Source organism: Castanea sativa, chromosome 7, assembly GCF_040712315.1.
Source record: "Castanea sativa cultivar Marrone di Chiusa Pesio chromosome 7, ASM4071231v1".
Classification (NCBI taxonomy): Eukaryota; Viridiplantae; Streptophyta; class Magnoliopsida; order Fagales; family Fagaceae; genus Castanea; species Castanea sativa.
The window spans coordinates 19,270,684-19,297,271 of NC_134019.1; the positions used below are offsets into that span (position 1 = coordinate 19,270,684).

At 35.6% G+C, this 26,588-nt stretch overlaps 1 protein-coding gene across 1 annotated transcript; it reads left to right on the forward strand.

Annotated features, from left to right (window-relative positions):
- Positions 1 to 18,955: 18,955 nt before the first annotated feature.
- Positions 18,956 to 24,822, forward strand: LOC142642873 (2-oxoglutarate-dependent dioxygenase 19-like). Its single transcript, XM_075817311.1, has 4 exons — positions 18,956 to 19,300; positions 19,389 to 19,624; positions 22,869 to 23,196; positions 24,382 to 24,822. Exons 1-4 carry the CDS (start codon positions 19,034 to 19,036, stop codon positions 24,634 to 24,636), a joined length of 1,086 nt encoding a protein of 361 aa, XP_075673426.1. The 5' UTR covers positions 18,956 to 19,033; the 3' UTR covers positions 24,637 to 24,822.
- The last annotated feature ends 1,766 nt before the right edge of the window (positions 24,823 to 26,588 follow it).

Consider the following 26,588-nt stretch of genomic DNA (forward strand, 5'->3'; position numbering starts at 1 on the left):
TGCTGGCCTCGGGATAATTAACAGGTACTCATCACTAGTATACCCTAGAGCAATAGGCTGGCCGAGGCAATGAACAAGACAATTGTGAATGGCTTGAAGAAAAGACTGGAGGGCGCGAGGGGAAACTGGGTTGAAGAGTTACCAAATGTACAGTGGGCATACCGAACAACACCTAGGAGGTCGACAGGCAAGTCACCCTTTTCCATAACCTACAAAGCCGAAGCAATTATACCGATTGAAGTTAGTTTGTTAAGCGCTAAGGTTGCAAGTTTTGCGCTGGGACGGAACGAAGAGTGGATGATCGAGAACCTGGATGCCTTGGAGGAATAGAGAGACATGGTGGCCATGCAACTTGCCGATTATCAACAAAGGTTGGCTCAGGGGTACAACATAAGGGTCAAGCCTCAAGAGTTTATGCCAAGGGATCTAGTTTTGTGAAAGGCCATTGGGAGTGCGAAGGATCAAAGGTAAATTGGCCCTAAACTGGGAGGGGCCCTGCAGAGTAACAGCTACGGCCAGAGCGGGAGCGTATTATTTGGAAGATCTGGAAGAAAGACCCCTGCCCTAACCATGGAACGTCTACAATTTAAAGAAGTATTACCAGTGAATGTAATGGGTTGTATGGGATGGTTGTTTTAACTTGTAAGATATCAAGGACAAGGGAACTAAGTAATTTTCAGTTAACTGATCTTGTGTACAGTAGGGGTGAACAATGAAGCACCCAAGCGTTTATTCCACATTTTCTCTAAGGATAGAAGATGGAAACCTTAAAAAAATTTCTCTAAGGACGGAAGTCTGGTCTGGCCTAACCCTGGCCACCAACTAGATGGAAATCTTAGCAAATTTTCTCTAAGGACGGAAGTCTGGTTTGGCCTGACCCTGGTCACTAACAAAATGGAAACCTTAACAAATTTTCCCAAGGACAGAAGTCTAGCCTGGCTTGGCCTGACCCTAGTCACCGACCAGATGGAAACCTTATTACTTTTTCTAAGGACAGAAGTCTAGACTCGGCCTGACCTCGGTCACTGACCAGATAGAAACCTTAACATCTCTCTAAATATGAGACTTAACTATACTTGGTCTCGAATACAAGCAATAGCATGGATGCGTTTTACAATTACTGCAACTTTCTATTTTGACTAATGATAAGGTAGTGCCTTAACTTTTAAATTCGTACATGATATCAATTAACAAACGTTCATGAAGGTGGTGTACTGTGAATGATTGAGAATGCGTACGATATCATCGAGCAATAACACTTAAGCAGATCGTTAATACAAGATCATGGATGTCCCTAAGAACGTATGGACTATCGCCAAACCATAACACTTAGGCGAGATTTTATTATGAATCTCCAGTTTGATAATGTTACCGAATATCTGGACTATCACGCTAACGTTGACTCTTAAACACTCCCTTGTATGAGCATCAAAGCCTTAAGTATCGGTACTAAGTTAGGAAAAGCATGTTCAAAATAAGTGGGGAGCATTATCTTTTCCCATACAAAGTCAATATAATGAAGAGAAAGTTAAAACCATCAGTCTTATATAGATCTTAAAAAAATAAATAAATAAATAAAAAAAAGCTATTTTTAAATGACATAATACAAATTTTTCTAAGGTTAAACTTCAGGGGTAGTAGTGGCTTGGGGAATTGTTGCAGGGGCTGCTTGATTGGTCAAGGGGTTGTTGGGCGGAAGGTCAAAGGTGACTGTTGGTTGGGCGGTCTAATCCAACGTAGTAGCCCCAGTTCTCGGTTGGTCATCGTCAAGCACTACCACGTGAGAGTTAATCTGCCGAGACAACTCTCGAGATTCCATACTTTCAGCGCCCTCCTCTTCGTCACTGTTGTCCTCTTCCTCCTCTCCAACCTAGGCTCCAAGAGCAGGGTCCTCGGGCAGAGGCACTTGGTCAGTACTCCTAAAGGGGGAGTCATTGGGGAGTCCAATGGCATAACGGCTACTATCTAGCCTTCCATAAACCCGAACTTTCGAACCTGAAAGATCATGGGGCCAGCTGAGTTTTCAGCATACCTGAAGCCCTTGTCGTAGTAAGTCTACTTCCGGGCTTTTTCCCCCACCCTTGTAGTCAGCGAGTTCCTTGTCCTGGGCAAAGAGGATGTTGGCGGTCTTGGTGAGCTTAAGCTTGGTCTCACCAAGCTTGCTCGCGGCCTCACTGGCTTTCTGCTCGGCAAGCTCTAGCACTTTCTCGGCAGTAGTTGCACGCCGCTCCATGACGTTCAGCCCCAAGGCCTTCTCTTTTAGGCTACCCTCAGCCACTTGTTTTATGACCTTCTCCTTATCAGTCTCATCTTGAGCATCCTTTAGCTGACCCTCCACCACATAGGTCAACTAGGCAACCTGAATCAAGAGAAAAGTATAATTAGGCTATTCCATACCGATTGGTAACACTTATGGATTTAGAAGAAAAAAAAAACACAACACAACAACAACTAAAATAAGTGTATATATGAAATAATGATCGCAGTAGTGGATATTAACAATAAGGCTTAGGTGGAAGTAGAACATACCGCTATAGTATGCCATTTTAACTTCAGCATCAAGTCATCATCTCGGCAGTCGGAGTAGTGCTCCATGTCAACCGAAAGTAGTAAGGCTTATCCTAGGCTGTCCAAAACCTGGCCCCCCTCGCCGCTCCTCCATGTTTGGAGATATGAGTTGGAGGGTTGGGCTTTATCCCCCAACTGGAAGGTGCATTCCCACGGAGCAACTGAGCCTAACGAAGAGGCCCCAACTTGAGAGCTGATTATGACCGGTTGACTCACGGGTTGGGTCTCCTGAGGGATCTTCTCGACCGTTTGAGCAGACTCCCAGCTGGTGGCTGGGGTGGGAAGCCAAGCAAGAGGGGTGTTGCCCCCAACCACAGCGCTGCTATCACCCTTTTGACATTTCTTCCGTTTTTAGGAGGCTAGAGGTAGGGTTTGCTAGGGGGTGGACTATGCACCGAGTTGACCACTCGATGCCCTTAAAGCTAGGAACCAACGATCCAGTGCCATAGACCGCTTCTAAACCATTTTTGTGGTCTGGGTCGATAGTGTGGATCTTTCAAGACTCACGCCTTTGTGAATTGGATCCTCCTCTATGGGATCTCCTGAAACTAGCGCTTCCAAAGGGACATGCACTGCCCAACCCTGGAAAACTGTTCCCTCGTACCGTCCTATATAGGTTCGAGAGAGTCGTGTCTTGCTAGTCAGGGATCGAGGTGTCTAGCTTCCCTAGACGTTAAACCGTGCGGCAAAAATCTGGGTAACCGAACGTCCATGTAAGACAATAATAGACTGCTGACCATAAGGGCGCTCGACGAATCTTGATAACTTGTGTAAGAGGGCACACAACCCAGAATCAAGTGAGAAGCCCTCAACTGCCCATCAAAATGCACGAATATCTCTGAGTGGAGAAGGAAATTAAGCTTCTTAACGCACACGACGCTTATGTCTAGCCAAAATTTCTTTGAAACTACAACCGAGAAGAATTATAATTAGAAAAGGCTTTTCTCTTTCTTCTTAAAGGAAAAATGTGTGTATATCCGGGCGGTAACAACAAGTCAAAAATAAAATAAAATAATAATAGCAACCAATCAACAAAATACATTTAAACACACAAGTAAATTAAGAGAAGGACGAGAGACACATTTGGTTAGGGCTTGGTAGAAGAAAGTACCGACCTATCTAGTGAGGTAAGGTCGGACAAGTCAGCTCTCCATTCAGCCAATTACCACTCACTCTCACATATTCTTCTGTTGAGTTCCTATTGGAATTGGGGAGGAAGGATATCAGCCTGACCATAGTGCTTCAAGTTTGAAGATAGTGCCCGAGGTTTAAACTCCCCCGAATGGAGTACATGAAATTGATGTCGTGATGGGTAAGGCTCAAGCTCAGGCCATACAAACGGTTGAGACACCCTACGCAGTTGAATACCCTTTAAAAGTTAGGCAAACACTGGTCAGGTTAGGCCATAGAAACTAAGAGTCCTAAGTAGTAAAAGGTCTATTAGGAACCTAACCCAACCCTCTAGGATGGACATCAAGGGGAAGAATACTACGTGAGGAAGCCTCTGTTCTTCTATATCTCCCTCATGACAGTATGAAATTTCAACTTCATGAGGGATATTATACCTAGCTCTAAATGATTCTTCATTCTCCCTAGTTTTCAAAAGGTAAGCAAAAGGCATGTTGTTGAATCTAAGTTAAGATAGAAGAAGGAAGAGAGACTTACAGAGTAATTTCTTGTGGAAGAGAGAGAGAGGTCTCGTAAAGGAGATGAAGGCTCAGGAACAAAGGGAGGAGTACGTCTCTAAACTGAACAGAAACTAAAGAAAGGAAAGGAAAAACAGAGGTCATGGTTGGTATTTATAGAAACGAGAGAGTCATTAATGGTAACTATCTCATGGCAATAAATGCGTACCATCATTTCACTTCATGCACGCTTCGGTAAACAAAGCATCAAATCATCTAGGCCGTTTGATATCCCAAATTCTGCCACGCCTTTTTCAAACAAGCAAACTATCTTATCCGTCGCATTAAAAGGTGGACTGTTGGTTTTCCCAAGATACAAATGCTTTGTCCCTTGGGTTGGGTTAGAGCTAATACACCGACCACGATGCAGTACGACCCCGATCCTATTCCCACTACACAAAAATAGGATCGTAGGGGGCTATTGTGGGAGGGGCTGGGCCCGAGAAACCATGTTAGCCTACTTGGATGAGGCCCAACATGAAGCCTAAAGCCTATCAGGCAATGTAAACCCAATACGCATGGGGGATAACCGTGGGCTTTATCACAATGGGCCCGATCTCTAACTATGGACCAAGGGTTAAGGTGGCAGTACCCGAAGGGTTCCTAAGAGGTCGGCGAGGCGTAGACTGACCACAAAGGAAATCTGGGTAAGGCGCAACCCCAGTTTAATCGATAACTAAAAACTAGTGGTTCTAAAAGAGATCCACTCCCGAACACTATCTGGCGTCTAGAACAAGTTCGTAGGGAATCCTCTAAATTCGTGAGGATCCCTTGGGATTCTAGTGAGCATGGGAATATGTGGCTAAGTGGAGAAGGTAATGATGGCCACACCACTAACAAGATACTATAAGAAGGGGTAGAGGTCAGAGTACAAGTGGTTGGACATTTTTGGGGGAGCAAGGTAAGGGAAGAGAGCAAGAGATATAAAGAGAAGATGCTGGGATACACAGAGAAATTAGGGGGTAGGGACAAATACACGTTTGGGGCCTAAATTGGTAGGATAGAGCATAATCTCATATATAAATAAATTGTGACCCCATTATTGTGTGGGGAGACGATTCTGGGCACGCACAAAGGCCATCCACTTACCCTATTCCCTTAGAGCATCCTCATCGAAGATTTTAAAAATTTTAGGATTTAGCATCTCAAAAACCTACTTTGTCAATTTTAATACCTAACTTTACAATACACCCAACATCAAAGATTTTTTATTTTTTACCACTTTATTAAAATATTAATTTTTTATTCTCATTCTCATCTCTTTCACTACCAACAAACACACTGCCACTGCCAATACCCACTGCCCACAGCCACAGCCACAACTACAACCACCACCACCAACCACAACCTCAACCCCTAACCACCAAAATAAAATAAAAAATAAAAAAAAGTTCGCCCCTTTTTCAACTTTGTAGCACGCACCCACACAAATGAAAACAAACCATCAGATTCTAATTCCTTGGTCCTCCCATGGAAGACCCAATCTGATGACCGTCAATTGCCGATCTAGTTCCACCTCTTCGTATCCACGAACACGGACACGGACACGGACACCACTTCCCTCCCGTCATCATCTTCTTCCACGACGGTGGCTTGACATTCCTCTCCCCTTCCTCTTTCGCATTATAAATCAAATCAAGACCCACCCCAACCAAATCAAGACCCAAAATCCCAAAACCAAATCAAGACCCAAAATCAAATCAAACTCACCTCGATCAAAACCTACCCCAAAACCGCAGCCAAAACCCACCCTAACCTCTCCAATGACCACCACCCCATCAGCCCAGCCTCTTCGGTCTCAACTCCAGCCAAGAACACCGACCACGCCGACTCAAGAATGACACCTCAAGAACGTCGACTCAACCTGGCCACACCCAAGACCCACAAACTTGAGATGTAGAGAGAAAGAGAAACGGAGAGGCAGAGAGAATGAAAGAGAGAGGGGACGAAGAGCATGAGAGAGAGAGTGAAAATGAAAGAAAGAAAAGAATAAAAAATAGTTACAGTGAGGTGTTAGTAATAAAACCTCACTGTAGCAAGTTGCTAAAATTTTTAAGATTTGACACCCTTGATAAAGATGGGTTTTTATGATTTGAGGTGTTAAAAATACTTAAAAAAATAGCATTTAGTATTTTTAACATCTTTGTTGAAAATGCTCTTATTCCCATAAGTTACCTTCTTTCTTTTATTATTTTTTAATTTACACTACCTCACCAGTACCATTCATATGCACGCTGCTTTCTCCGGGAGCAGATTTTTTAACCATTACTTTCACTGATACTTTTCACATTCCCATGCCATAGCCACACACACATTCCAAAACCTGCAATATAAATAGGCAATATTTTTTGTAATGTTACTGATAGTAATTTTAACTGTTATTCCTAGACTACCTTTATTTCTAGTTTGCAATCCCAAATTTACCCAATTTTTTCTATTTTTTGTATTTTCCAAAATACCAAAATTATGGATTGATAGAAATCTAGCTCTATCACCATTAATGGATTTTAAAGTTATCGTCATTGGTCTCCATATGTGTTGAGCTGTGCTTCTTGGTAAGATCCCTCACCTCATCTAACCTAACTAAGATTTTGGAAAATTCTAAAAATAGAAAAAAAAAATTAATATATATATATATATATGTATATATATATATTTTTTTTTTTTTGGTCAAGAACCTTATATAGCTTAATCAACACTTCTTAGAATTTCAAGACATTCAGAGTTCAAGTCTCCACTCCATCATTTATTACTATCGAATTATTAAAATATGATATATATATATATATATATATATATATATATAAATGTGAGTGTCTGAATGCACACATGTGCATGTGATTATTTTAAGTTTCAATAAAACTAAACTAAATTAATAAAATCTTTCATGTCAATTTGTTTTTTTAATATATGATGTGGCACCATTATTTTAATAATTCTATTCGTGAATTACTGACATGGCATAATTTGAACCATTTATTATAGAATGAAAAGTTGAAATAAAGTGAAATTTACTATGAGCGACCTTGACCCATTCAACAAGTAATTATTCAATATTCCGAAAGTTAAAGGTTTACTCCTCGTAACATTTTTGAATATATATATAGAAAAGGATTACTAGAGATAATAGCCATTATTAGTGATGAGGAATATTATGTTGAAGACATAGAAAATCTTTCACAAAGTGAACTTTCAAGCTCTAGCAACAAATCACGGAAGCAATTCCCCACCATGATTAAAATATTACTCTCTTATTTAGCAAGATATTTTAAAAAGAGAAAAAAATAAAAAATAAAAGCCTAAAATAAAATTAACCTCAATCTCATCTGAGACGAGATGTGACAGGACGAGACAGAGTGGGGCTCATGTGATATGTATAAGGCCTATGTCCACACTACACCGACTATCTTAAGATATTACTAGATGTAAATAATGGCTTATGATTAAATACAATAGAAAGCTCACTCCAAACCAATGTAGAACTCACGATAATAGAGAAAGTGCTTGGAACATACACCCACACTAACAGATTATACATAAGAGTCAATGATGATTTAAATTTGAATAGGGTGCTTTTTTCTTTTTTTCTTTTTTTCTTTTTTTTTAAGAAGAAAGATTAGAAAATTATAAAGATGAGTCGGCCAAATTGGTTATAATTCCATCATTGTGGAAGAACATTCTTTGTTCACGCTAATAAATCTCTAACATGTCTAGCAAAATTATGAGTTAAAAAAGTATCTTACCTTCAAACACAGGAAAAGCTAGCACTAGAAAAGGTTTTTGTAAGAATCTTGCTTTGACGATTAGGTGACTAAAGGAAACAAAAGACTCATCTTCCTCTTTGAAAGAATTGATGACTACTAGCAAATCACCTTCTAGAATTATTGAGGAAACACTAACCTCCTCGTCAAAAACCAAATCTCGCACCCATAATATTTACACAAATGTGCAATTTCAAAAGCAAATTACAAAATTCTACTAAAATTGGTTATTTTACTCTGGACTGTAGAATGATTCTTCACCTTTTTCACTTCTATATTATTTTTGCTTAAACTTCTTGTCTGCTTCTATGACTTTCAGTTGTCTGCTTTTGAACCATCAGTTTATTACTGTCACACGGCTTTTTTTTAGATTATTACTTAACTTGTGTTTTTTAAGGAAAACGATGACAGCTCATTTGCATCACGAGCTTAAGACTGATAAATAAAGATGTCTTTTTCAACACAAACATAATAGCGTTGATATGTCCCTTAATCTTTTTCAACAAAACATGAATTTTAAGTTGCGCTATTTTTTGTAGGATTGTTTTAACTCACCATATAACAGTTGTAAGTGATTGAGAAAAAATAATAAATTTATAGGAGTTCATATTTTTACCGCTTACAACTCATTATAGTTAAAATTGTGATATTTTATAGAGAAATGATATGTTCATAACATTTTTATAATATTTTCACAATAAATTTTACGTGACAGGTTATTAATGGTTATTATTGTTTGGGCAAAAAAGTAATTTTAGTGTTAGGTTCAAATTTGAACTAATAACAACTAACCATTTATGATTTGTTGTAAAAATATTATAGACGTAACATCTTTCTATTTTATATGACACCAATATTCCTAAAAATGACAGCTCATGCTCGCACTTTACACCGACAAAAATCTCCTATATTTGCCACCGACGAAGTCACATGGGCCATGGCCTTTCATTTTTTTTTTTTTTTTACTTTTTTTTATAAGACATGGATTTCCATTTATTATGTCCTGAAATGGCTCGGCGCCATTTTTTATTATATTGTTCCCACCTACTTGACAATGACATTTTGAATTGGTGGCTCTATGTTAGCTCAATTTATGAAAAATATTATTGATGATATGTATTGGATGGAAGATGTACCTTCAATAGCTAGAGAAGTTTTGTACAAAGATGTTAATTTTTCTAATTAATCAAATGGAATGCTCCTGTTTCAAAAAAAAAAAAAAAAAATTATTGTGGCACATGATTTCATCTGAATTATTGTGGTTCCATCACAATGGTCGTCAGCCTTTTCTCAATTGCTTGACCAGCTTGAGGGGAATTCGTGATTTCGGGTTACTTTAGGGAACTAGGTAAGTGTTTAGGGATTAAGGGAAATTATTGGGTAATGGGTAGAAGTGAAATCGGGTCGGATTGGGTTTATAGCCACCCGCTAAACCAACCATTCAAATCAATGTCTACCTAATATGGAATTATTTGTTGAAGACCAAGCTTGTCTACCCAATATGGAATTGTTTGTTGAAGACCAAGCGAGCAAGTCAAATTTTCTTTAACAATTCAAATTTAAATTTGGAAATAAAAATTAGTTAGATGTTTGAAAATATAATTAATATTTTTTTAAAACATGGCCTAAAAAACAAGGCCACTCTTTTATTGATTTTCAAATTGTTTTATCCATTTATAAATTAGATTCTCAAAATAAAAATTATATATATAAAATAAAAAACACAAGTTTTTTTTTTCTTGAAAATAGGACTACTAAAAAAAAAGCCTCGCATGTGTGATGAAACTAGTTAATATTTTTAGGTGTGTTTTGTTTAGTTTGTCGAGGGTGTTCTCTTTAACGTGTATTGCTTAGACGGAGCGGAGCATGTCATTTTCGATGGTGATCTTCTAATGTTAATTTTTGTGGCGGGTCACACTCACTCTCTCTCTCTCTCTCTCTCTCTTTTATCGAGTACTCTCTCTCTCACACATGTGGGACTCTCTTTTTTGTTTGCATTTAAATTTGAGATCATTGGTACAAAATTGATTTACAATAATATACTATAAAGTTTCAGGATGACATATTCTAATCTATAATGTGACTTGGACATTATTTTTTGGTATGTTTTGTTTTGTTATATTTTAAAATGGTTTGGCTTATCTCCAATACTTTTTTAACTAAAATCTTCTTTTGTTTTAATGAAAAATTGACACATCACCCATAAACTAAATAAAATATGGAGATTAAAACCTACTACCACTTGCCATTATTTATTTAAAACAAACCCATTTTAACATATTATATGTACACTCTAAATTTAATTAGTTTATTCCTTAAATTTTGATTTTTTTTTTTAAAAACACAATAGAATTTGAACTTACAGTTTCCGTTTTTGCTATTTATCATCAAGCCGAGGACATCAATTGATTTTGGATGTAAGTGAAGTTTGAACCCCATAAATATTACTAACCCCATCAAACAAGGCTTTTTTTTTTTTTTTTTTTGCACATGCAATGAATTTTTTTTTTTTTTGGGTCTAATGTCATAATTTTCCTTAAAAATTTTTTTTCTTTTTTGGATAAGTTTGTTTTGAAGACATAGATTAGTAGGAAGTGTCCTATTTTATAGGTATTTTAAGTAGAGTTTGAGATTTTTTTTACCTAGTTGTCCTCAAGTTTTTTCCCTGTTAAACCTAAGGTTTAGGGGTATTTCTAAACCACATAAAAGTCTAGTTCAAAGAAGAGAATCCTCTTATAAATAATATAGATAACCATAAATATATGTCCATAAAGCAATATTACTCATTAACTTACTCTTACCATTTTTACCACTCTTTAACTGATTACAATGTTTTATGTTTGAAACAAATATCATATAGGAGAATATCCTTAAATACATTAATTTCTTTTCATTTTAAAACAATTGTTTAATATTTTAATTGCTTGAAGAATAGTAGACCTGATAAGAAATAGCATAAATATAGATATTATTTTAATTTATTTTTATACCAAATTGCTCTCTTTTTAATTTTCCATTCAGGAATTTATGCTACAATAAACTAATTAATGACTTTTCAAATTTCACTTATTTCTATATCAAATTACTCTCTAATTAATATTATTTTTTGACTTTAATTTACATGCCATGATTCTACCTCATCTCCCACTCATTTTTGTTATCCATTTGCTTTACTCAGGGTGCATTTGGGAGCTGCTAATTGCGCATTTTGCGTTTTGGGAGGGGTACTGTTCATGGACCAAGTACAAAGTGAAAAATGTAAACAAGTTTCAACAACAGTGTTTTGTATTTTAAAATTATTTTGTTATAGTGTTTTCAGCAATAAATTTTCAGCAAAATAAGCGGTATCCAAACACATCCTCAATCAAACTTTTAGGTTTATCTCAAAAAAAAAAAAAATCAAACTTTCATGACAAAGCAAAGTAAAACATAGGAATTGAAGAAGAAGAAGAAGAAGAAGAAGAAGAAGAAGAAGAATAAGGACCCTTTGTTCCACTTTGTGTTTTTTTCCTTAACAGCTCTCTATCTCTCTCCCTCCGGCTTGATTAACTCTAACCCAAAAACTTATTACTCAATATTCAAGCTTTTAGATTTGCTTAAAAGATCCATGCTATCTTTTTTTTTTTTAATAACGGGCAAGTTAGGTTGGACCTGAAACCCAAAAAAAAACCCCAATAGTTAATTCAAACCCAACCCTATGTTTCAATGCAACTTGCCCAAAACCCTTTGGGTCAGGTCAAGTCTGTGCTTAGCCCTAGCAATGGGTAGTAGTCAAGGATCAACTACTTTTGTTTGCGGGGCTGAAGTAAAATTATCATATTGATTTGTAATTCAAGAAAAACTCAAACCATGATATACCTATATACATACATATTACACGTCTTCGTGCATTAATTTTTTTTCAAAAAAAAAATCTTTTTTTTTAGAATGATGCTTACTATTATCATTAATCAAATGTGGCTAAATCAGCCTGAACAATATGACAAATGTCTGGTGGTACATCTTCCATCCACACAGTTAGATTTGGCTCTCTAATAGCCCTTCTTGCCAATGCATGGGTGACATTATTCCCTTGACAACGTACATGAGAAAAAACAATATATTGAAAAGAATTTGATAGCCATTTGACATCTTGGAGTAGGTGACCATGTAAAGCCAGAGAAGGAATAGAGTCTTGGAGTTCCCTGCAAATTACTTTTGAGTCTCCTACGATGATGGCTCTGGTGATACCGAGTTCTAGAGCAAATTCCACGGCTCTCCTTGCAACTAATGCTTCGACCTAGGCTACTGTCATTAGGAGTGGCATTTGCTGCACCATTGATGCCATTACCATGCCTTCTTTGTTTTTGATTACGACGCCAATACTAGCTTTCTCTTACTGGGAAAAAATGGCTCCATCATAATTAACTTTGTAAAGACCTTGGTCCAACGGCTTCCATTTAGTGTGATTCTTGTGCTGTGTTGTTCCTACAACTTGATGAAGGAGTTGGAACTCATGTTTCCTATCTTTGGACAAAGCATGTATATGATCAAGCGGGCACCTCGTTTCCTTCAGACGAATGTTGTTTCATCTATTCCACACTACCCAGCCTGTGAACGCCAGCAAAGCTACATCCTTCCTCTCTACAAAAGCTCGCTTGAAAATATCCATGACGCTGCTGCCTTTCATCTCCGAAAGCCACTTCCATTGGGGTTCTACATTCCACATTACCTGCACATTAGAACAAAAGAAAATAGCATGTGAGCAGTCTTCGTCCCCTGATCTACATATCTCGCATTGTCCATCTTGTGTGATTTTTCTACGACATAGGTTCGATTTCACAGGCAATGCTTCTCTACTGGCTCTCCAAACAAAGTTTTTTATCTTGCTAGGCACCTCCAATCCCCATAAATTCTTCCAAAAGGCCAAATCTTGGGCTACTGTTTGAGGTTGTGCAGACCTCTCATATAGAAACCGGTACTCCGACTTTACTAAGTAATTGCATGTTGGAGTGAAAGGCCAAACTAGCACATCCGCTTGATTTGTGGAGCTCAAAGGGATGTTTTTAATGATCTCTGCATCCTGCTTATTAAACACATGGTCAATCACCTCAGTCCTCCACATTCTAGTCACCAGATTTATTAGCACCTCCACATTCGAATTTACCTATCCAAACAGAACCGGTGTAGTGATCTTGGCTGAAGATTTTGATGGCAGCCAATTATCCCCCCAAATTCTTATTTGCTTTTCATCACCTACTCTCCAAAGAGCCCCTTTGAGAATAACTTCCCTACCTTTTAGTATAGTTTTCCAAGCATAAGAAGTGGAGGAAGAGTCTTTTGCTTCTAGAATGGAACCTCTAGGAAAGAACCTAGCCTTGAAAACTCGTTAGAACAAAGAGTTGTCATCATGAAGAAGTCTCCAAGCGAATTTAGCAAGCATCACCTCATTAAACATTGTAAGGTCTTTGAAGCCCATCCCCCCTAGATCTTTATGTTGGCATATATCCTCCCACTTCACCCAATGTATTTTCCTCCTGTCTCCCCTTTGCCCCCATCAAAACTTTCTTATAAGAGATTCAATTTCATGGCACAGAGTGATAGGGAGTTTAAAACAACTCATTGTATAGGTGGGTATTGCTTGGACAATTGATTTAATAAGTACTTCCCTTTCGGCTTGTGATAAAAGCTTGCCCTCCCACCCTTGTAATCTCTTCCAAACTCTTTGCTTCAATTGGTCAAAACTTGATCTTTTATTTCTACCAACCATAGCAGGCAAACCCAAATATTCCTCATATTGCTTCAACTCAGTGACTCCAAGAGCTTCCATTATTTGTCTTTGCATTTCAATTGGGGTAGATTTGATGAAAAAGAAGGCAGTTTTGTCTCTATTCAATTTTTGCCCTGACACCTTCTCATAAGATGTAAGAATTTCCATCACCTTCTAACAATCATGAGTGGTGGTCCTGCAAAATAGAAAGCTATCGTCTGCAAAAAATAAATGAGTTATTTTAGGACCATTGCAACAAATAGATACACCATGAATGTCACCTTTCTCCGTTGCTTTTTGAATCATTCGATGTAAGCCCTCCAAGCATAGTAAAAAGAGATAAGGCGATAATGGATCTCCTTGGTGTATACCCCGACTTGGTTTAATTTTTCCAAAAGGTTCCCCATTAATCAGGATTGAGTATGTGACTGAGGTAATATACTCCATGACTAAAGCCACCCACCAATCATTAAACCCCATTTATGTCATCACCGCCTTCAAGAAAGACCACTCAACTCAGTCATATGCCTTGCTCATATCAAGTATAAGAGCCATGAACCCAGACTTTCCAGAGTTGTGATTTTTCATATAATGCAGTGTTTCGAAAGCAACTATGATATTATCTGCAACCAGGCGACCCTTTAGAAAAACACTTTGATGTTCTGAGATAATATTAGGGAGAACTCTCTTCAACCTATTTGCTAGAACTTTGGAAAATATCTTGTAAAGCACGTTACATAGGCTTATCGGTCTGAACTCCGAAAAATTTTCTAGATTTTTTATTTTAGGAATCAAAGTGATGAATGTATGATTTAGAGAATTAGGTAGGGAACCTGAGTTTAGATAACACAATACATCATGGATTACATCACCTTTAACCAACTCCCAAAAATTCTGGTAAAATAATGGTGGCATCCCGTCCAGCCTCGACGCTTTAAGTGGTGCCATTTGCTTCAAAGCCAACTCAACTTCCCATGCCTAAAATTTGCCAGTCAAACTCTCATTCATTTCAATAGTGACTACGCGCGATATAGAGTCTAAATCTGCCGCTGCAATTTCTGGATTGGAGGATGAAAATAATTGTTGAAAATAGGCTGTGAATATGCCCGAGACCTCCTCTGTTTCAGTGCACCAGTTATTGGACTGATTTCTAATCCCAATTATGAGATTCTTGCGCCTTCTCTGAGTTGCACGGCAGTGGAAAAATCGGGTGTTACAATCTCCGTCTTTAAGGTAGAGAGTGCGTGACCTTTAATGCCACATCCTTTCTTCCTTATCTATTAGAGAGTTGATCTCTTTTTTATGTCCAAGTAATCTGCCCGTATCCCTACCCTGAAGACACATTTTTTCTGCTTGAGCCAGCTCTTCTTTTTTTTTTTCCCTAGCTCTTTCTTGATGTTGCCGAAACAGTCCCTGCTCCATTTGGTTAGTGCTTTCCCACAATTTTCTACCTTTCTGATCACCCTTGTGTTTCCTTCCTCTTTGTACTTGACTTACCAGACTCTTTCCACAGTTTCACCACAACCCTTGTCACCAAGCCACATTTCTTCAAATCTAAATAACCTCTTTCTCGGTGAACAATCCAGCCCCACCTGCTCTATCCACAAGATTTTATGGTCTGATGTTGTGCTGTCCACATGATGAACCCAAGTACCCAGGTACTTTGAAAACCATTCGTATGAGACCACCACTCTATCTAGCCTCTCCCATATCGAAGCTCCATTTCTATAATGTTTACTCCATGTAAAAGGGGAGCCCTTGAATCCTATATCCATAAGTCCACATTCATCCAAAATATCTCGAAAGAGTTGCATCTGTCCTGGTGGTCTTTGCTGCCCCCCAAGCTTCTCACTTTGCTTCAAAATCTCATTGAAGTCCCCTGGGCACAGCTAAGGCAGAGAGTTTTGGTGATATAAATTACGCAATAGATCCCATGATTCATGTCGTTTGTAAGTTTCCGGCTCGCCATAAAATCCGGTGAAACGCCAAGCTGCCTCTAAGTCTTTATTAATGATTACATCTATATGATTTAGTGAGGAGGAAATTGCATCAACCCACAAGTCATTCTTCCAATACATAACTAAGCCTCCACCACTGTTAATTCTCTAAACAAAGAATTTTTTATCAAAACGTATCCGATTTTTCACGTACTCTAGCCTTGCTTCATCCACCAATGTTTCGGCTAAGAACACAACAGCGGGAGTTTTTGCTTGCACCACATCCGCAAGCTCTTGAACTGATAGTTGGTTCCCAAGCCCCCTGCAGTTCCAAACAATGCAACTCATTGTGCTTGGCAGGGCTAAAACTCAGCCTCCACCACTATCGGGTGATTTTCTTTGTTTTCAGTTGAAAACAATATTTTCTTACATGGTGATTCGCTAAGCTCAACATCCATATCCATAGGGCGTTTTGAGCCAATCGTATCTTCAATAATGGATGATTTTCCAATAACCTCGCAAATCAGGTGCTTCCATTTTGTTTAGGATGGATTTCAGTAGCCATAGTAGTATAGGGATAGTTTGTTACGTCTTGGAGTGGAGGTGCATGAAACTTGAGTACTGGTGCTACATGTTGTGGGTTCCCTATCATGTTCTGATTAGGTGCTAGCTCAGTCCTTAATTTTTCCACATCATAAGACTAGGAATTTTCCTTGTCAACAGCTACCTTCTCTGTAAATCCCAAGTTCCCTGTCAATTTCTTTTAATTGTTGAGCAAACTCCCCTCCTTTATTTTCATGATCCTGGACAACTGGAATAGGAATAATATTAGCAAATGTCAGCTTATGGGATTTTGTAGTCTAGGGCTCCGCAGAATCCGCCTCCATATCCGTTGTTTCCTTATTGGTTTGAAACCCTACTTTTGACTTTGGAATCGACTCTACCTCCATACTGGATTTCATCTCCCTCCGCCGCCATGTAGACATGTTCTCCGCCTTGTCCTCATAGAAACTCGATACCCGGACAATGCTTTTTTTTGTTGGACCTAACTACGTGGCTCAAATCCAGAGCCAAATTGTTGTTCTTCCGTTTTCAGGGTGCCCTTACTTTGAATCTAGATGTCGCAATCCCTGTCACCATGATCAAGACAACCACACCAATAATAGAGATTAGGTAAATGTTCATACCTAAAATTTACCCATATTTTCCCACCTTCCTCGAATGTGACAGTCCTTCCTTGGAAGAGTGGCTGATATACATCCATTGTGACCCTTACTCTAATGTAACTGCCTCCCTCTCTATCAGAGACACTAGTTGTTCGATCAACCTGGCCTATTGCTTCACATATATCTTTAGCAACAGACTTGTTTCTATAACCAATTGGTATGTTGTGTGCTTGTAAGGTTTTCTTCTCCCCTCGCGTGACAAAGTCGCGTGAAGGGCTTGTGGTTTTTACTCTTTTTCAAAGGCTTGGGAAACAGTTTTTTTTCTCTTATTCTTTTTCTCCCTTAGACTGATCTGGTCTCTTTTCCCTTTTTCTGATTTCTTTCTCCATGGAGGACCTCACAAGGCAATGGAACTGTCTATCCCTATCTGAAAAGGAAGGGGATGATGTATGTTTCAAAAAAGATAGGTGCTCTAAGGAGTACATTATAGCAGCTCAGTTCTTCACCAAACATGCAATGAATATGGAGGCAGTAGCAAGAACTTTTATGCCGCTTTGGAAGACTGAAAATGGCTTTACTGTGAGCAAGGAAGGGTCTCAAGGGCACTATTTGTGTTTGATAAAAAGGAAGATGTGGATCGTATCCTTTCTAGCGAGCCTTGGAGCTTCAAGAAATATTTGGTGGTCCTAGAGAGATTTTTTTTTTTTTTTTTTAAATCTTAAATCCAAAGTAAGTCATAATTCATATATAATACGCAAGATTGTTGTTATTTTATTAATGTAATTTTTATCCGCACTTAAAAATACTAACAAGCTAAACACCCAATTGAGCATCTTAAAGTCATTTTTTATCAAGTGTTTCTTTAATTCTTATGAAAAATTATAAATCCGTAACATTCATTGAAATTAAATATCAGTATGTAACAAAACTAGACTATATTTACAATTACAATGAATAATATTCATAAAAATTAAATTTAATAAAATCACTATAAGAAACCATAATATAAACATAATTTAAATTCAACTACATTAGACAACTATAGTAAAAATAAATAAATTCATAAATCATAAGATAAATAAATAGAAATTAAACTGAACTAGAACTGAAAACAAAGAAGAAAAAGAAAGAAGAAGAATTTTGTAACATTGAATGGATTGTGAAAGAGAATGAGTGCTAAGAAAGGAAAAATAATTTTATTTATTTATTTATAAAAGGTAGTGTTTGTCACACACACTCTAACACACATATACTATTACAAACATTTTTTGAATTGAAATAATAAGTTGAAGACAATTCAAGTTTTAAAATGTGTATTAAACTTATAATTTCAGTTTAAAAAACAATTAAGTGTATAATAATGTGTATATAACTGGATATATATATATGTATATATATATATAACAGTTTTTGTAAAAAAAAAAAAAAACTATAAAGTGGTATAGAATTCTAGTAGAGGTTTTCTTTGCTTTTTATTTTTATTTTTATTTTTATTATTTTGGCTAATTAGAATTCTCGAAGAGTTAGATATCACGATGGAGGGTACAACTATAAAGTGGCATAGAATTCTAGAAGTTAGATATCACGATGGAGCGTACAACAAATTTTTTTTTTTTTTTTTTTTGGTGAAAAGGGTACAACAATTAAGTGTATAATAATGTGTATATAACTGGATATATATATATATATATATAACAGTTTTTGTATAAAAAATAATAATAACTATAAAGTGGCATAGAATTCTAGAAGAGGTTTTCTTTGCTTTTTAATTTTTTTATTATTATTATTATTATTTTTTTTTTTTGGCTAATTAGAATTCTAGAAGAGTTAGATATCACGATGGAGGGTACAACTATAAAATGGCATAGAATTCTAGAAGTTAGATATCACGTGAGAACGTAGACACTTTTTTTTATTTACAAAACTACCTTTGGATTTTAGGTGAAAAGTTGTGAATTTGGAGGGCAAATTTAGCTTATGTGTAGGAGGCGGGAGAAATACAGCTTGCCCACGTGGCACAAATTGTTCATTGTTCCAACATTACTCCACAGTATATATAGACATGATTGTAGCATATAAGGAACATAACAATATTGCCACGGCTACTCAGCTATAGCTCTCTCTCTCTGTTTCTAGTGTTCTCCTCGTTTCTCCTCAATCCTCATTGATGGCTTCAGCAATGTCCATGAAGGCGTCACCTGTTCATCCACCAAAGATAACAACCGTGAAAGCATTAGTTGAATCAACTGGCTCCTCCTCCATCCCTTCGTTTTACAACTTCACCCCTTATCTCCGTGATGAACCAATAGCCGGTGATGCAGAAGATTCAGTCCCCATTATCGACATCTCTCTTCTTGTTTCTGGTACTCCTGAGCAACAGTCCCAAATCATCCATCAACTCAGCAATGCCTGCTCAGACTGGGGCTGCTTCATGGTACAGTTTATCTTATCTGTTTTGAGCTTTCTTTTTTACGCGTCTATAGTTTTTGCATGTTACTGAGATTTGATGAGGGTCTTATTAGGTGATTAATCATGATGTGACGGAGAGTCTGACGAAGGCAATGATAGCTTCGTTTCAAGAATTTTTCGACTTGCCAGAGGAGGAGAAGAAAGAGTTTCAAGGAAACCACGTCATGGATCCAATCAGGTGTGGTACAGGTTTTAATCCTTCAATGAATAAAGCAAACTATTGGAGAGATTTTCTCAAGTGCTTCGCCCATCCTGAATTTCATACTCCCAACAAACCAGCGGGGTTCAGGTACGTTTCTTTTCATTTCAGATTTAACCTCCTAAATCATATCACATATTATGAATAAAAAAAATTAAGTTCTAAATTATTAAGAATATGTTATAATTCTAGTGTTTCATATTACTTTAGTGTAATTTTAAATATTTGTATATAAACTTTTGGCCACACTTTCTTTGTAAGTCAGTTTTCAAAGGTAAGTTCTATCCATTGGTTTGTAATATCTGGTATTAAAGCCAACCACCAGGTCAACTGGTTGACCTAGAGGCTAGCGTTAAGGCTGAAAATTTGTGTTTGTGTATCGGGTTCGTAACGGGTTGAGTTATGAGTATTATGTTATATGGGTTAACACGAACCAGACCCGTTTAGTAAATGAGTCAGGATTCCTCAACCGTAACACGACCTATTTATTAAATGGGTAACTCAACACGACAATTTTAACCTGTTTAATAAGCAGGTCATGTTAGGGTAGGCACAAATAACCTGTTCAATTAATAGGTCATAACTAACCCAAATAACCTGTTCAATTAATTGGTCATACCTAACCCAAATAACCTGTTCAATTCTCATATATCTAAAATTATAATACAACCATAAATCAAGTAATAAACATTTAATTAGAACTTTCAATCATAAATCTAGTAATAATAACAAAAGCAAGCAATTCTTTCATTCCTTCAAAATTAAATTACTAGTCCGAAAGGTTCCAATCCGTACTATCAAATTCAATAATATGTCAAAGTTCCATAATGAAAAAAAAAAAAACCAAAATTATTACATGGCATTCAAGTGCCATATAAAAACTAAAAGACATCACAATTTAAGATTAAAAAACCAAAATGATTACATGGCATATCAAAATAGCCATGATGGCAAAATTTAAGTCCAACCATCCAAGTGTCATATCAAAAACTAAAAGACATCCAAATTAAGAAACTGGATTAGAAGAGATTGAGGGTTCTAGGTGTCTTCCTTGTGCTCATCCTTATTGATATTCTTGCTCATTATATCTTCAACATACATTCAAATGACGATTTAAATTTCCACTACCATATGCTCCAGCAGCAATATATTCCTTTCCACACTTCTTGCATTTGCAAGTAGGCTTTTTCTCCATCTTTTGTAGGAAGCATCAGAAAGAAATGCAAAATACTTGAAGTCTTCCTCCTTTTGTTGTCTTTGTTATTTGTCTTACTCTTAGACTTAGCCTTCTATGGAGGAGGAAGTTCAGCTAGTTCATCAAGTTTATCTTCGAAGTCAATGTCTTCACCTTCATACTTAGATTCAATAAGCTGAATGCATCTCATCATTTTCCATCTAGAAAAATTTAAAGAGAAATTAGTAATTCTAAGATGACAGAAACAAATGAACTTGAAAAGAAGTTATAAAGCATGACAAAGAATTTTGAAATCAACAAAAAAAAAAAAAAAACAAAAACAAATATACTATTAGTACTAAATAGTTAACAGTATAGTGATGTTCACAAAAAACAAACAGATTTCAATTATTTTATTTTAAGATGCCAGAAAACAAAAAAGGAAAAAAAAAAAACTTGAAAAGGAATCATAGAGCAAGATCCAATTATTTTAAAATCAACATTAAAAAAAACTACTATTATTACTAATTAAATAATCAACATGATACTGATTAATACAATAAACAAAAGGATCTTCAATTACTTTATTTTAAGATGATAGAAACAAATAAACTTGAAAATAAATCATAGTGCAAGACCCAATTATTTTAAAATCAACTATTAGTACTAAACAATCGACATGATAGTGATTAACACAATAAACAAACAGATCTACAATTATTTTATTTTGAGGTTACAAACAAAGAAACCTGAAAAATAAATCATAGAGCAAGACCCAATTATTTAAAACAAAAAAACATACTATTATTAGTAAACAATCAACATGATAATGATTAGCACAATAAACAAAATTTACAATTATTTTCTTTTTCAGTGCTAAGAGAAAAAATAACAAAATAAAACACAATAAAATAAAATCTACAATTTGTCTCTGCTACTGCTAGTATTGTTAGAGTCATTGTGAATTATAAATATATCTTTTGAATAAATGTACAGGATCTATTAGTTTGTATCTCAATGACATTAGATACCGGAGATAATGAATCTATCTATGCTTCATCATCTTAATTACCACGTTGTTTTTATCAGTGCTATAAAATAATAATAATAATAATAATTTTAAAAAAGAAGAAGATTTCCCTATATATTTAGTGAAATTTCTATTAGTTACAAACTCTTTTCTTTTTGGACTAGAATGATTCATGATTTTCAACTTGGAAAAGAAACAATTTTTTTTTTTGCAAAAGTGGTGAGTGTGTATACTATGTGTGTAAAACTGTAAATGAGTATGAGAAATAGACATTGTTCTTATACATTGCTAGTGGATTCGGTAGTTGAGAGTTGAAGAAAGAGGTGAACTAGTGAAGTTGTGAACTCGTGAAGGAAAAGAGAGATCAAAGGGGTTGCTACAATTTTGAGGAGAAAAGCCAATAGAGGAGGTGGCTAGGGATTTGAGGGGAAGAAAGAGTAGGGGGTTAAGAGACATGGGGACGACTAGGGTTTTGATTTTAAATAGTGTAGAATATGTAGAGATGAAAGAGGAGCAGTTGGAGTTTTGAGGAGAAGAAGAGTTAAAGAGTTAAGGTTGATGATAAAAACGAAGAGACAGAGAGTGAGAGAGGCGTGACTGAGATTTGGTAGTAAGAGAGGAGAATAAGTGAATAGGTAAGCTTATATACCTAGGTTTATAAGGGTAAACTTGTAAAATTACCTTTATAAGCTGATCAAGTCAAACAGGTTCACATGTTAAACACAAACACCACCTCTTTTAGTAAACGGATCAGCCGTATTGACCTGAACCCATTTAGTCTTAATTCATGATCTATTTACAAAATAGTAAGTCATGTTGGGTTCGTGGATTGTGTCAAATTTTGTCACCTCTTGCTGGAGTGTCTCAAATTGTTTAAGTGTAAACTTAAATATATGTATATAAGTTTTTGGACACTCTCATTTCAAGGGTTTTTAAGGGTGAGTTCTACCCATGAAATTGTATACAACGTTAAATGCAATTTGTTCGATCTACAATTTAAATCTTACATTGCTAGTTCCTTCTTTTAATTATGATGAATTTATTTATCAATTAAAATTTCAATAATAAAAAGCAGGTCATGGCCAATGCAATTCATAATGAACGGATTATTTATGTTTTTGTTGACACAGTGAGATTGCAAGGGAGTTCAGCAAAAGAAACCGGGAAGTAATAATAATATTACTGAAAGCTATATCAAAGAGCTTGGGGTTAGAAGAGAGCTACGTAGAAAAGGCTGCCAATTTCGAGTTGGGTTTACAGCTGCTCGCTGCTAACTATTATCCAGCTTGTCCAGAGCCAGAGAAAGCAATTGGCATCCCTGCTCACTATGACCATGGTCTGTTAACCACTTTGGTAAATAATGGCGTCTCTGGCCTTCAAGTAAAGCACAATGAAAAATGGTTTAATGTCAACATCCCTCCCAATGTACTCTTTGTTCAAGTTGCTGATCACTTGGAGGTACAGTCTGTCATGCTTCTTGAACTCCGTTTTTACTTGTTATCATGTGTTATTCATCTCCCCAATTACTTTTTTTTTGTTAAGCAACTATGCCAGCTAAAGTTAACTAGTAAGATCGGTTTGATACAATTTTAGGTTTAAGGTGATAAAACATTTGCCATTCAATTCAATATATTTTTTTATCCTTGAATTCTTTAAAAGAGAGGGCGCAGGGGGAGTAATTTTGTTCTTCGTTTATGATGAAGTTGGTTCAATTTTGTTACTTAAATTTGCGTACTTTTAAATATGTGGTTGGTTTGATTTTAGTCTCATAAATATGGGTTGCTTCAACACTCTGTTAGTAATGTAAGGAGAAAAATAATGAAGAGACAAAATTGTGCACTTTATATAATTATAAGGACTAAATAAAACCCTTTAAATTTGAAGGGTTACGTGATCAATCTTATGCCAAATTTTATATGGAAATTAGAAATTACCCAAAACTTATTTATGTTAAACGTGACCAGTGACATGTGTGAATAAGTTTGAAGGCAAGAGAGAATAATAGTGCTTTGATGGTGACTTGTTAACAAGCGTTGCTTTTTGAGAGGGAGAGAGAGAGAGAGAGGTATTTTTTTACTTTTAGCCAAATTTGAACCACTTTCTGGAAAAAAAAAAATTAATGAGAACTAAGAACACATAGAACTAAAATTATATGCTTTTCTTCCATTTGGGACACAAAGCAATTGTCTAAATACCCAAAAGGAACTGTTAACTAGCCTTAATGGCCAAAATGAAGAAAAAAAAAAGGTAGTTGGTGTTGGGAATGGGGTAAGTACCAACTTACATATTAGGGTTGACCTTTTTCATAAAACAAAAAATATGAAAAAAATTTTGATGTGAGGAATTACAAAATTGCCTAAATGGCCAAAATGAAGAACTAACCCTATAAATATTTAAAAATATTATAAAAAGGATAAGTGATCGTAACAATGAAGCGAATACACAAATAAGGGTTAATGATTGATTGTTTTCTTTTTTCTTTATTTGTAGGTGTAATTATATAAATTTTTATTTAAATATCATTGGCTTTTATGTTTTTCACTTATCGTATTCTTGACATATATATACATATATATTTAACTAAATGAACATTTTTTTTTTTTTGTATTAATCAAAATTTCTGAATATAATGTTTCCTACAAGATTTTGAGCAATGGCAAATACAAGAGTATTGCACACCGGGCACTTGTGAATAACAAAGCTACACGGATGTCCATAGCTCTGGCACATGGACCAGCACTGGACACAGTAATGAGGCCAGCACCAGAGTTAGTTGGCAATGAAGGTGATCAACCTGCATATGTTGAAATGACGTATAGAAAATTTTTGGAATTGCAGCAAACTGGGAGGCTGAGTTCTAAATTCCGGTCAGATACTGAACAAAGCAAAGCAGTCTGAGCTAGTTGATTGGCTTACAAAGCCAATTTCTGAATTTAGTATTTGATAATAATAATGAATAAATGTTGGAAAATTTGGTTTAATTTCAAATTTTAAATTTGAGAGCTGAAAATTCAACTTAGACCAAATTAAAGATTTTCAGCCATGTAGTTCTCATGTTCGTTGAATTTAATAGTTAGTAATAAATTTTATTGGCTTGTTGCCATCTATGCTACAGTTACTATGTAATAAATGTCATATTTAGCACATAATCCTTTATTTTTAAACCTACGTACATAATTCTTATTAATATATTTATCTACAATACCTTATATTAGCATCTCTTTTTCAACATTATAGACCGGAGAGTATTAATACTACAAATTTTACTGCATTACATGGATAGAACTTATTTTGTTGAAACTAAAAATTGAAAACTGAAAACACTGTAGAAAAATAATTTTTAAATGTATGAATAGTATCGTGGGACCCATTTTTAATGAAAAAGTTGCTGAAAAGTCAAAACATGCAGCTAAAAAAAAAAAAAAAAGGAAAGAAACGCAAACGTGGATCCGCAAACATGGATCCAAACGAATACTAAGAAATCTCTGTAGGAATGTCTTGATGTTATTCTTGCTATTGTAACCCAAGAGATACTTGCTTTGAAAACTTAGAAAATGCTAAAATAATTACAAATTTCACTAAAAAAAAGGTCTATAAATTTATGTGATAGTGAATTTGATTAGTGTGCACTACTTCAACAATATATAAATAACAAGTTTTTATACTCTTACTATAAGGAACTAAAGATACTACAAATTTCACTAAAAAATGACCATAAGTTTATGTGAAAGTGAATGGGATTAGTGTGCACTACTTCAACAATATATAAATAACATGTTTTTATACCCTTATCGTTAGGACTGGTTCCTAATGGTAATGGGTAGGAATTGTAGGGAAATTGTCATAATTAAGAGGTAGTCACATTCTATAGAAAAATATTAAGAGAGAGAGAGAGAGAGAGAAATACACTAAGCAGTCATTTTTTTAATAGAATTTCAACCTATGGTATCCGCTTATGTGATTTTTGTTCTTTATTATCAGATCAAGATACAAATTGATTTTTGGTGTAGGCTGGGATTGAATCTCAAATCTCTTATTCAACCATTAGAGAAACAATCAATTGGTTATTCTTCAATAGATGAAAATGCGATTACAAGTAAGTCTTTATAGAATCATAAAACTATTCTATTGACCCACATGACCTTAACCTAATGGTTCTATTAATTCCCATGTGCATTAATAATTTCAACATTTGTTAAATGTGATTAACATGATTGAAATTGTAACTAACTAACCAATAAGCAACTAAAGGCAACATTACAACAATTATTATCCAATTTCTAATACTTTTTTAACATTTATTTTCATATGTTAAAATGTGGACATCCCTACATTAATTATGGATATAAAAAAAAAATGGTTGTAATTGTAAACAAAGTGTAAAAGGATATTGTCCCATTAATAAATGTTAACATATTTATTAGTGGCACTACAATTTTTGAGGTTTATGTAATAAAATTTATAATATCCTTATCATCACTTTAATAATTGTTAATAAAATAACCCTCTCTCTCTCTCTCTCTCTCTCTCTCTCTCTCTATATATATATATATATATATATATATATATATATATATAATTGTGTCATGGACTAATAGCTATACTCATTATATTTTTTAGAGAGTTTCAACTTATAGCATCCACTCCTGATAAGCGTTCTTTGTCATTAGACTAAGACACTAATTGGTTTTTGGTGTAGGCAGAGATTGAACCCCAGATCTCTTATTCAATTATCAGAGACTTTACCAATTAACTGGAACCCACAGCTATACTCATTATATTGTACTTTGTAATTGATACAATGGTAGTACATGCGGTTAGGTGATTCATATAGTTGCATTGCTATTGAT

Bases quoted from the DNA above. Each gene is read 5' to 3' on its own strand.
- LOC142642873 (XM_075817311.1), top strand. From the start codon at position 19,034: ATGGCTTCAGCAATGTCCATGAAGGCGTCACCTGTTCATCCACCAAAG. The intron at 19,625-22,868 runs GTACGTTTCTTT...TTGTTGACACAG, and splicing joins AACAAACCAGCGGGGTTCAG to TGAGATTGCAAGGGAGTTCA. The intron at 23,197-24,381 runs GTACAGTCTGTC...GTTTCCTACAAG, and splicing joins AAGTTGCTGATCACTTGGAG to ATTTTGAGCAATGGCAAATA.